The sequence below is a fragment of the Mobula hypostoma genome, chromosome 7, assembly GCF_963921235.1.
Source record: "Mobula hypostoma chromosome 7, sMobHyp1.1, whole genome shotgun sequence".
NCBI classification, from domain to species: domain Eukaryota; kingdom Metazoa; phylum Chordata; class Chondrichthyes; order Myliobatiformes; family Myliobatidae; genus Mobula; species Mobula hypostoma.
The window spans coordinates 34418150-34431267 of record NC_086103.1 but is presented as its reverse complement, the minus strand read 5'-3'; the positions used below and the strand labels follow the sequence as shown (position 1 = coordinate 34431267).

Genomic DNA, 13118 nt, shown 5'->3' with positions numbered 1-13118 from the left:
TACTTTAAAGCTATTGGACAAGCTGATTGATACATATATAAAGGCCAGACTTTCAGAGGACATACTAGAAATTAACAGAGCACAGCTGATTTCTCCGCATATGGTGACGAAACATTTGCAAATGAATTGCCAAGATTGGAGAACAACTTAATCCAACCATCAACAGCACAAGCTATACATTTTCTGAGCTTAGCCATCTGTCCATGCCTCCCCAGGTTACACAAAGTCACACACAGGTGTTCTCCATTAATGGAATCTCCACACTAACATGCTAGATTATGTCCTGTGGCGGTCAGCAAGCAGCAAAGAGTGCAGCATTGTGAGGTCTGGAAGACCCTCAGAATATATGGATCTATGATCTGTCTCCAATGCCACATGAAGACCTACCAATAGACAGCTCTTTATGAGATCATCATACTCAACTTGAGGTGTTGAGTACACAGCTCACACTACCATCTTATTATCTGCCTAATATTGTTATTGTTTTACCTTGTATGGCCCTGATGCACTGTGTAATGATCTGATCTGTAGGAATAGTATTCAAGACAAGCTTTTCACTGTTCTTTAGTAAGTGACAATAATAATAAATCAATCCATTCCTTATGTAGGAAACAAAGCTGCAATATTGGTCATCATATGGAGAAATTTGTTTAGATGCTCAAGTGTGTGAATGGAGTTGGTCACCATTTTAGATCATGAAGACACGTAGTCCTCTTTTATTGTCATTTAGTAATGCATGCATTAAGAAATGATACAATATTTCCTCCGATGTGATATCACAAAACACAGAACAGACCAAGACTGAAAAAACTGACAAAACCACATAATTATAACATATAGTTACAACAGTGCAACAATATCATAACTTGATGAAGAAGTCCATGAGCACAGTAAAGTTCAAAGTCTCTCAAATGTCCCACATCTCACGCAGACGGGAGAAGGAAGAAAAACTCCCCCTGCCATGCTGACCACAATCTGACTCTGAGTCATCCGAAAACTTCGAGCTCTGATCAGCTCTCCGACACCGAGTACCCAGCGACATCTCTGTCCAAACGATTCGACCTCCTTCTCGGTCGCTAAAAACGGGTAAGAGCGGGGATTTTGAGGCCTACCCTCCAAAAGATTCCCGACCACGCAGTAACGACAGCAGCGAACAAGCGTTTCAGAAATTTCTCCAGATGTTCCATTCTCTATCAAATCAAAATTGTCCACGGCTCCTATTTAACAGATATGGTATCATTTTTCACCGGAGGGCTGCGCACGTGCAGGCGCGCCGCCATCTTCTCCTCCCGCCCTTTCCTGCTAAGAAGGCCAAGTAACTAATTCTTTGCAAGTTGATGCTCTTTGACATTGCACATAGACTTTCTGTCAGTGCAGTGAGCATGTTCCTATTCATGGTTATTAGCCTACTTCTCTAAGCTGTCCCATCTAGTCATAGTCATAGTCATAGTCATACTTTATTAATCCCGGGGGAAATTGGTTAAACACTAAGTCCACTGTTGCAGAGGAACACATGAACTTATGCTCAGCAAAGCGAATTATAAATCAGTGGCTCTCCAAAGCAACAGAAAATTGCAAATAAGCAAGTGAACTTGAAACATAGGAAGAAAATATTCATTCATTTAGCCTCACTAAATATTACACTTCTTCAAGGTGACTCTTCTACTGACTAAATATTAAATACAAGAGAGTAGTTAAAGGTGGAAGTTGAAATAAAGTGTAGGCCCAACTACTAAGAAGCCAGATAATCACAAGAGGGAGAAAGGAACTAAAGCTTTTTGCTGGGGTTGGATAAAGAAATACGGAATCAAGATCTTTGGGAATATAAACACCCTTCAAGGCCAATATGATCATATTATCTATTTTCTTTCAAACATTCTATCACATTTTATATAACATTTTCCTTATATTCATATAAGCATCATCAATGGAGTTAATATTGTATTTCTATTAGCTGCAAAAGGAGGATATGATTCCATCTTCTCCAACCTTCTACTTCAGCAAAGTGAAAATGTGATGTAGCTACAGATTCATAGAGTACTACAGCACAGAAAAAGACTCTCCAGTCTATGTGGTCTGTGCCGAACTATTAATCTGCATGGTCCCATTGACCTGTTCCCAGACCGTAGCCCTCTATACCCCTCCCATTTATATACCTATCCAAGTTTCTCTTAAATGTTGAAAATGAATCCTCAACCACCACTTCTGCGGGCAGTTCACTCCACACTCTCAACATCCTCTGAGTGAAGGGGTTCCCCCTCATGTTCCCCTTAAACATTTTACCTTTTACCCTTAACCCATGAACTCTAGTTCTAGTTTCACCAAACCTCAGTGGAAAAAGCCTGTTTACATGTACCCTGTCTATAATTTTATTTATTTATTTATTTACTTGGTGATACACCATGCAGTAAGCCATTCTGGATGTCTGAGCCATGCCGCCCCAGCAACCCCACAACCCCAATTAACCCTAAACCAATCACGGGACAATTTACAATAACCAATTAAACTACCCACTATGTCTTTGGACTGTGGAAGGAAACCACAGCTCCTGAGGAAAACCCACTCATTCCATGAAGATACAAAGAGACTCCTCACAGGACGGTGCCAGAATTGAACTACGAACTCTGAAATGAGCTGAGCTGTAATAGCCTCACACTGTCCACTATGCTTTCCTCATTCTCCTACTAAAGTCCCAAGCTATTCAACTTTTCTTGTGACTCAGTCTTCAAGTCCTAGCAACATCCTTGTCAAAAGCCAATCACCAGCTTTTCATCTTGCTACAGAAATTTCTGAAAATATTTATTCGAGAGGAGCATCCAATGCAGACATCCCACCTCCCCCGGAAGTTCCGGGAGTCTCCTGCATATGAATAGTGGCTCCCTGATGCCCGCAAATTATATACAATATCACAGAAATCAATTTTTTGAGAGCGAGCGAGCGAAAGCAAGCGAGAGAGTGTGCGAGCGAGAGAGAGAGAGCGCAAGAGCAAGCAAGTGAGAGTGCGAGAAAGCAAGCGAAAGCGTGAGAGAGCACGCGAGCGACGAGAGAGAGAGAGAGAGAGAGAGCACGAGAGTGTGCCATGGCAGAGTGTTCCAAAAAAAAAGAAAATATAAAATGTACGTCACCCCAGACCACACTAAAGTGTACCCCTGCTTAATAGGGGTCAAAAATAATGACAGTGTTGCTCGCTGCACTGTTTGAAACAGTGACTTTTCTATTCCCCATGGTGGATTAAAATGTAAAAGACATGTTGAGGTGAGTTTAACAGGTGTCATTCATTCAGTAGCATAGCTAACGTTATTTAACCTAGCTGGCTGGCTGCTAAGGAGCTACTCTATTGCAGACATCCCACCCCTCCCGGGAGTCTCCCGCAAATTGGTGGTGCTACCTCCCTGAAATCAGTTCTTGCAGAGTGGGGTGTCTGCCAATGTTATGGAGAAGAAGCAGATATGCATTGTAAGTCACTGAAGCTTCTGGATTTTTTAAGTGGAATATTTATCAACTATTTTTCCCTATTGGTCAAGAAATCACATGTTCAGATACCTTTTCAATTTCAGCCTGCATTCTGAACATTGATAGTTTATTTCCTGACTGGCTATCAATACTAGGCTAATTCTTGTCCCTTATTCTCTCTATCCTGTAGGTCCTACTCAAAAGTTCCACCACAACTTTAAGTCCTTCTCCAATCCAAGCTACATTCATCACTCTGGATTAAAATGTTAAAAAATAACTCAAAATCTATTTACTCTCCTTCATGCTATTTTCTGTCTTACAATTGATCACCTATCAACACCTGATATTTTCTTTAAAAAATCTACCTATTTCTTACAGGTCGTCTGAAATGCATAGATATTTTATTCTCTGACTCTCTGACTTGTCTCCTGGGACTGGAATTTGATGCAGTTGTTCTTATTCTGTTGGTGTTACTATTGCAACTATGTTCTGAAATCATGTTTTTACAACGTTTGTACTTAAAACAAAACTTTCCCCTGCACTTAGAACAAAGTAAAAATACCACCAAGATCTTCCTGAGGAATTTAAAGACCTATGTTAATTTTCTCAAAAAAGATTGCTTTTAAGAAATTCATTCTTACTGCCCTTCATAATTTTATTAAATTGTGATTGTTTTAGTAATTATGTCATTGTTGCCAGTCCTGAATATGCTCAAATAAGTTTTTTATGAGGAATGGAACAGAGGTGAACTAAGAAACTATAATCCAGCTAGCCTCACATTATTAAGCTGAACAACATTCCTGAAAGCACTACAAAGCATTATTTGAGTTCATTTGAAGATTTGAGAAGACATAAGAGGCAATTTGAAGCAGATTATGCTCGAGGTTTCAATTTCTTAATTATAGCCTTCTGAGAGACTCATTATGGTAAAAATGTCAGATGCAATGGAGCTCACACTGAAAGCAAAGCTGTCACAAAATAAAGCAATTTATGATATTAATGTGACCTGCTTAAGTTCGACATTTTCTCAATCTTATTTATTAGATTATAGCAAATGCACAAAGAAACAGTTTGTCTTCCTACCTGTCCTACATTAATAGGTCAGGAACCAATTATAATTATTCTATTTTGTTGAACATAGCTGTAAAATTGTAATTATGAAAGTAATTATATTAAGTTCACTACAATTTATATTCACATATAGTTGTACTACTACTTGTCCAGTTTGCAGTTGTCACTTTACTGATCTTTTAAATGTCTTGCACATTTTTTAAAATCTTGAGCTTGCAAACGGTTGGGTTTTTCACGTTCTAGTTCTTAGGTGAGCTAAAAAGATATTTCCTTGTTACATAAGTAATTTTAGCTATAATGGATTTGGCCCCACCAACTGATCCATCATATCCAATTGATATAACAGGTACCTTCACATTACATAAATCAGTTGGTCATAAAGCTATGGACTACAACAGTATTTTTTGGCAACATATGTGAGAAAGCTTCTGGTATGTTAATGAGGCAGTTACATGCAGAGTATAGCTTGGTTTTAAGCTGGAAAGGAGTTCAGGAGTGTTGCCAGCATTCACCTTTTGTGAGTATAAAGAACAAGAATCTACTCTGTGTGTATTAAAGTCATTGCAAGAACTTCAAGTGGGAGACAAAAAGCTGCTTGTAAAAGTAGATGCAAAGACTAGTGCCCAGCTAGATGAATGGAAGGCCAAAGAGAAAGGAGTCCATAGGGCTACAAAACAAAGGATTCATCAAATAATGTTGTGGATGAGGAAACCAAGAGCAGAGATCAGATCTAAAAGGAGAAATAGAAGGATTAGTAAGAGAATACTCCATTGAAGTAAATGCATATTCCCAAGTTCAGGATGCACAAACTAGAAGAAGAAAAAGGAAGCAGGAAGGTATCCAGAGCTGTTAAAATCACTACCTGTAGTCGCAGAATCAACTCCACAGAGAAGGCCCCAGAACTTGAGATTGTTTTCACAGCCACAAGCAGAGTGATCCCTCTTGCCCGGAAAGATGATATCCCACAAGAGTAAGAAAGCCTTCAGGAGTGATTAAATCTTTAGGCCTAAATAGGATCATTTAAAATATGCTAAGATGTGGATGTCTGCATATAGTATCTGTATATTGTATATATAGTTAAGATGCATTCTCTGTTGAGTTGGAGTTTATAGCTAAGCAAGGAGGAGTGTTGTGCATTTAATATTTCAATAATATTTGAGTAATCTTGTATATATAGATTGATTAAGCATTCTTGTTTATTTAAATAATTCTTTACAGTTATATGTATAAATCTGTGAATTGTATACGTCATATTGTCACATGATACATGTGCACCTTGCTAAAGTAAACATGAAGTTAGATTCACATTTTGGACTCATGTCTTCCATTGAAATAGTTTAATGTTTCAAAGTTACAAAACATAACACACGCACTGAGTAATGTGGAATGCCAAGTTATAATAAAATTAGTTGTCTAGTTTCTTAATGTAGATCTGTTATGGTATGAAAAATATTAATATATTCTTCATTCTTCCACATTCATCAAAAAGGAAACACTAATTTTCATGGTTTGAGTTCGATTCTAAGGACAATCTCAAACACATTATTTTTATCCTGTTACTTTAGAGCCCATCAAAAGTGCTTAAGTAAGTTAAGGTTATTTCCTACATACCACCATAGAGGAATGTACAGTAGTCCCGGAAGAGACAAGGTAAACAGTAACATCCGCCAGCTTCGTATGAAGTATGCAATCAAGGGTAGGAACATGTAGCCAATTGCATAAGAAATACAGACTCCTAGTGTAGAGTAAATAACCCGAATAGATTTCCCAAGAACTTCAGATCCTGTAAGGAAAGTAAGCCAGGAAGAGACCAATTATAATTTTGAATGATTCACAAATTTTATTTACAAAAAGGTACTTAAGAGAGGATAAAAAAAGTAATCAGAGCTAGAACAAGGCCCCCTAAAAACCAAAGTAAAGACTAGAGATGGATGAGCTGCTCAATGAACATTTCTCTTCTGTTTTTACCATGGAGAAGACAGAAGACTGAACATGAGGCAATTATTGGGGCTAGAGTACAATAGTGCAAAGGAGGTGCTTGGATTCGTGAAATGTTTGAAGGTATATAAATCTCCAGGGACTGATCAGGCCTATCCAAGAACACTGTGGGAAGCTTGAGAAGAAATTGCTGAAGCTCTGGTTAAGATATATACAAATTCACTAGTGATGTTGGTCTGCAGGAAGAAGGAGGGAATCTACTATAGTGCTATTATTTATGAAGTATGGAAAAGAAAAACCTGTGAACTACAGACCAGTAACCCTAAGATCTAGTACATTACTAGAGTAGATTCTAAAGGATAAGATATACATGCATTTGGAAAGACAGGAGTTGATTAGGGATCAATATCATTACCATGGCTCTTTGTGTGGAAGATGATGTCTCATGAATTTGATTGAATCTTTTGAAGAAGCAACCAAGAAGATTGATGAGTGTAGGGCAGTGGATGTGGTCTACATGGACTTCAGAAAAGCCTTTGATAAGGTAGACCGCTATGGAAATTTGGATCATATGGGATCCAGGGTACGCTAACTAACTAATGGGTGGTGTTATTGACAATAATGATGGTTGTCAGGATTTACAGGGAGATCTTGCTTAGTTGGGTTGATGAATGGCAAATGTAGTTTAATCCAGGTGAGTCCTCGGTGTTCCATTTTGGGAAGACCAGTGAGGATAGGAATTTCACAAATCTTGTAGAACAGTAAGACTGAGGAGTACAAGTACAAGGTTTTCTAAAATTGTCATCACAGCTGAAAAAGGTGGTGAAGAAGATTTTTTTTTTGCATTCTGGCCTTCAATCAGGACAGTGAGTACAGATGCTGGCATGTTATGTTTCAGTTGTACTAGACAATCACAAGGTCACGTTTGGTTCAGATTTGATCACCTTCCAGAGGAAATATGCCATGAAACTGGAAAGAGTTTGAAGGATGTTGCTGGAACTCAAGGGACTGAGTTCTGGAGAAGGGTTGAGCAGGTTGGGATTTCCGTCGCTGTAGAGTAGGAGGATAAGGAGTGATCTTACATAGGTGTATAAAATCATGAAAGATGGATAGGGAATGCACTTTGTCATTTTTCAAGAGCTGAGAATCTATAACTTGAGGACAGGTTTAAGACAAGATGGGATAGACATAATGGGAAGCTGAGAGGCAACCTTTTCACCCAGAGGGTGGTTAGTATACACAATGAAGCTGCCAGAGGAAACGGTTGAAGCAGGTCCATCAACAATATTTTAAATGTAGTTACACTGGTACACAGATAGGAAAAGTTTTGAAGGATATGTCCAAACATGAATAAGTGAGGCTAGCTTAGATGGGAATCTTGGTCAGCATGGACCAGCTGGCCTGAAGGATCAGTTTCCAGACTATTACAACTGCTTAATAAAATGAAATTAAAATGTAATGTCATACTAAGAAATTAGTTATTAAACATAGCACTGAAGTTGTCTGACAGTAAGGCAGGTACTTACCGATAACAAAGGCAGCTACATAGTTTGAAATCTGTCCAATACCCACAAAAAAATTAAGAAGGCAAAATATTTCCCAGTTTGGAGAGAACACCTGAATCATGGTGAATCCAGTCTGTACAGCCATGGTCCCAAACCAAACAGCCTTCCGCCCAAACCTAAAAATTAGAAAGTAAACTTCAGACCAAAACATTATTTCTGTTAAATCCACTTTCTCTGTTACCACTAATACATTCTCATAAACACAGAGCCGCCATTGTATGTACGTACTCAGGCAGTGTGTCAGCACTGAGGGCAACTTATATCTACTCCAGCTTTGTATTGGTTGATGAAGAAGATGTTGGTTTGCAGACTCTGCCATAAGTGCAACAGGAAGTACTGGAAAGGTCCAACAGGATGTAGACTTAGTGAGGTGGGGCACGCTTTCTACTATTTATATCAGTTTCTGTGCTTTTTCTGAACAATCTAAAGGTTCTCACTGGCATCCCTAATGATTTAACTCTATTTTAAGTTGATCTGGGTCAGGACTGCACAACCATAGAGAGGTCTGCCTGATACCTGCCACAGGGAAGTGTTTAATTACTTTTTCTGAACTATGGACACATCATTGGATCATTTCCTTTGCCCACTGGTAATGCCTTGCCCTGAAAGAGCTCAGAATCCTGAATCAGAATCTGTTTCAGGAGTCTGGTGTTGTAAATGATGTGGCCTGACTGGTAGATTTGAATGAATATAATGAAGTTCTCAGGGCTGAGGATTTTGTCCTAAGATAAAGACATGATATTCATCTGCTTGTTCTGCCAATGGACTTGGAAGACTTTACATAGACAGAGTATTTTCTCTTTTGATTTATGTTACCTGCTAAAAGGAGTCCATAGTTCAAAAATGTACAGAAGTTCAGAGTAGACTAGAGGTCTAGTGCCAGGTTTGAGATATTTATCTTCAATGACTTTCTCATTCTTTCTCTCCCTATTTTTATCTCTCTCTCTTTTGCCAAAAGTGTGCTTGGGTCGTGAAGGTGATAGGAAATCCATTACTAAAGTTTGCTTTCACTTGAGAAGTGATATCCCAAAGTCTTTCACATACATGTTGTTGTTAAAAGGCAGAGTTATATAGTGGAGGCTCATTTGTAGAGAGCATTTCACAGAAACCGACTACCTCTCTGTTACTCCATCTATGCTTCCCACTGCCTCAGGATGAATATCCCGTCTGGCTCATGATGGATGGAATCAGTATTGAGATTTGGGAGCAGCTCTTCATCAGTGAGAGTGCTGAGGCTAACCCTGTTGATGATAGAAGAGAGGCCCTTCTGTATTTATCATAGATGGATTTCTCTCCTTTCTTGGACATTTTGATAGCACATCTGAGGTCTCCTGACAAGTCCCTATCTTCCTAGAGATAGAAGATAATTTTATAAGTTTGTGATGGAAATTCCTGTCGGCCAATGTTCAGAATTTCAGCAGGGATATTGTATGCTCATAGCACATTGTTGTGTTCAGTTGGTGTCTGGGCTTTTTAACTTGGATGTATGGTTATGTGTTGATGCATATTTTTAGTAGCTGCATCCATTCATTAATATATTATTGTATACATATTATAAAATGCGTATATACTTACACCAGAATCCAATATACTCAATTATTCATGGGTGAATCCACACACACACAATATATTCATATGAAGCTCACCAGTGTACATAAATCCAAACACCCTGACATTTTTTTGTGATTGTTGATTAATTATTTTATTTCTAAATGAAGTTTGTTTTGTAAAATTAGGGATAAGGGAAAGGAAGTAACAGTACTAATCGTAGTAACAATAATTGACATTTATTTCAGATGTTCGAATAGATAAAAATAGTTTGATTCTATTGTTACCAATAGAGTGATTTCACTTTATGGGATATTCTAACAATAAAGTATAAAATTTTTCACAAGCTTCCAAATGTTGAAAACATCCTCATTTTTTTTAATGCACTGAAAACTCTTAAGTCATTATGTATGGCATATATATCTTACAATACAGAAGTTGGAAATCAGTCTGTAATGAGCAAGCAGTTCATCGATTACTTATAATTAAATACCTAGTACAACTGAGGATAGAATAACTCACCTGTCTGACAACTGGCCAGCGATAAAGGTGCCAACCAGCACTCCCAGGAAGAACACTGACATAGAAAAAGGTCCTTTCCAGTCATTGTTACACACCAAGTCCCACTGAAATGCAAGTACATTTTATTGCATGCTACCTGGGGACAATTGCTAATTTATACAACATCTCTCATCTCTGAAATAAATGACAGGCATGAATTTATTTCTGAAATATAGTCAAATGTTGTTATATACTAACTTGTTATATATCTCTGACAATTTTTGGAATAGTATTATGGATATTTTTTCATTGACTGAAATGTGGAGGAAGATCCTGACCTGATATCTCATTTAAAAGACCATAAGCTATAGGAGCAGAATTAGACCATTTGGCCCATCGAGTCTGCCCTGCCTTTTTGTCGTGGCTGATCCATTTTCCCTCTCAGCGCCAGTCTCCTGCATTCTCCCTGTATCCTTCATGCTCTGACTAATCAAGAATCTATCAACCTCTGCCTTAAACATACCTAATGACTTGGCCTCCACGGCCACCTGTGACAATGAATTCCTCAGATTTTCCGCTCTCTGGTACAGAAATTCCTGCTCATCTCTTTTCTAAAGGAGGTATGTCATCTTAATTTTAGAGCTTTAGAGCACTGCAACACTGAAGCAGTCTACCTAGTCCATGCCAAACTGCTACTCTGCCTCATCCCAAAACTCGCATATGGACCCTCCACACCCCTCCTATCCATGTACTTATCCAGATTTCTCTCAAACGTTGAAATCAAGTCTGCATCTACAACTTCTGTCAGCTCATTCCATGCTCACACCACTCTCTGAATGAAGAAGCTCCCCCTCGGGTTCCCCTTAAACATTTCAACGTTCATTCTTAACCTATGACCTCTAGGGGTTAAAGGTGAAATGTTTCAGGGGAACTTGAAGCTGAAAGAATTAAGGTATTCTTTTAGCCTAAATTATGTGCACAATACACACTCTACAGTTGTCCTTGTCTTCTTAGCATGCTGAGTCAGAAAAGTTTTATTCTACCAATTGATATGACATGGAAATAAATGAACAGTCCACTTATCTCATCAATTTTTAAATCCATAAGCAACATTGCAATGCTTTATGAAAATCTAAAATCTATAGATATTGGAAATGTGAAAATAAAAAAGGAAAATGTTCACGCAGTCCCAAGAATGATTTTTTTTTCTGTAGACAGTTGTCAAATTTGAATCTGAATTATATTTTGGGTATAACATTCCATAAATGCCTACACAGGGTTGGAGCAATAAAGATCACTTTTTTCATTATTTTCCCCTCCTCTTTCTCAGCTCTGCTGAAAATTAAGTTCCAACTCCATGTTTGTCTCTGGTAGATTGTTCATCTGTCCATTGAAAGGGAGAAACATTAGAACCTAACAGAGTTCAGCAATCTGAGTGGGGCTTAGCAATGTACTCCCATCTTCTTAACTGAAGTTATAGGTGGAAAATGAAATAAAGAATGCTGTTTAGCTTTTTCCATCTTATTTACATTTTTAGCATTCAACTTGTAGCAGTTCCTGGCTGGAATTTCCAGTCTCCCTTCTCTGCCAAAGTTCTGGGTATGTCATATAAAATGAGTAGGAGCCATATAGAATCTTTGTTCCTATATTCTCTGCTTTGTACTAAGAGGCACAGAAGGGAATAAAACAAGTACCAGTTAATGATAAAAGCATTTAAGCTTTCTTTGCTATCTAATAAAATCTGTTCCAGATGTCTGCGTGAAAAGCAATTCTTCTCCACTCACCTCACTTGAAACTTGAAGTTTGATTTGTGGCATTTTAAAGACTTCACATCCCAGATTACTATTGTTTCAACCACTGAAAGCAAGTTCAGCCTCTGAATGTGTGGCTGCTTCATAACGTAAAGATTTCATACATCTTAAATAGTATTAAAGATTTACCATATAGCTTACATTGAAAAAGAATAACGAACGCAAGATAATAATTCCCATAAAAGTATTTGATAACTAAATATCAAAACTGAATTACTGTTTTAAAATGTGGCTGGAAAGAGAAGCCACTGCCAAATGAGAAGGAACAGGAAGGCGTTTGGGCAGGCATGCTACAAAGCGAAGTGGAGAACAGTCGTAGCATGATCATGCAAAAACTATGGTTACAAAGTCCATAAGCACTGCAGAGTTATTTCCATTCAGATGTAACTGTAAAGCAATTGATTCTTTTGTTGGCGGAATCTATTGCATAATCACTAACAATATAGAAGTCCCACTGAAAGGTTAAGGTGTTAATATATATTTATTAAATATTGTGGAAATTTTCATTTTAAATGAAAGATAATTCTTTTAAGGTAACATATGAGTTTTAAGCTTTGCAGATACTTTAGGGACAGTTAAAAGAAGTCTTAGGTTGGCACATGGATATAGAAAAGTGGAGGGCTAAGGAAGGAGGGAAGTGTTAGATTGATCTTGGAGTAGGCGAAAAGGTTGGCACAATATCATGGGCTGAAGGTCCTGTACTATGTTGTGATATTCCATGTTCTATATTCTTTTAGAGGGCTAAACGTATCACAGAGTAAGCTGGGTTCCAAACTTAGCTATTGTCTCCTTTAATAAATATCTGTGCTTGAACAATCAAATGCTTTCTGGTGCAGTTTTGATTAACTTTCACCGTGCACTTACTAAAACACAGTATTGATTTTCAATCTCATTGCGTAACATTGTCATGTTACTGAAAGGGCATGCAGACTGGTTCATGGTAACAGTATAGTGCAGTACAGTTCATGGTGAAAACAGAAACCCTGCAACAATTCCATTGAAGTATATGGAAATAAAAAATGAGGTGGATTCTAGAAAACTTCCACTTCATAAGGCAGAATAAAGAGGTACCATTGAGTGTTTTGTAGCCGATAAATGTAAATAATTTCAACATGCCCTTCTGTTGGCAGCCTGTTGGAAAGCTACTCTGTGAAAATGATCACTGCACATGTTGTGGTCAGTCAGAACAATTTTTCAAAAGGAAGCTTAAAATAGTAGTAACTATGATCAC

At 38.0% G+C, this 13118-nt stretch overlaps 1 protein-coding gene across 3 annotated transcripts in view; it reads right to left on the bottom strand.

Annotated features, from left to right (window-relative positions):
• LOC134348883 (organic cation/carnitine transporter 2-like) overlaps window positions 1-13118 on the bottom strand; it is a 66436-nt gene that overhangs the window by 36164 nt on the left and 17154 nt on the right. For all 3 annotated transcript variants that reach the window (XM_063052671.1, XM_063052672.1, XM_063052670.1), the window contains exons 2-4: window positions 10098-10201; window positions 7989-8143; window positions 6136-6307 (exon numbers count right to left, since the gene is read on the bottom strand). In XM_063052671.1, coding sequence (XP_062908741.1) covers window positions 6136-6307; window positions 7989-8143; window positions 10098-10201 — 431 coding nt within the window. The remainder of the gene's footprint in view (window positions 1-6135; window positions 6308-7988; window positions 8144-10097; window positions 10202-13118) is intronic.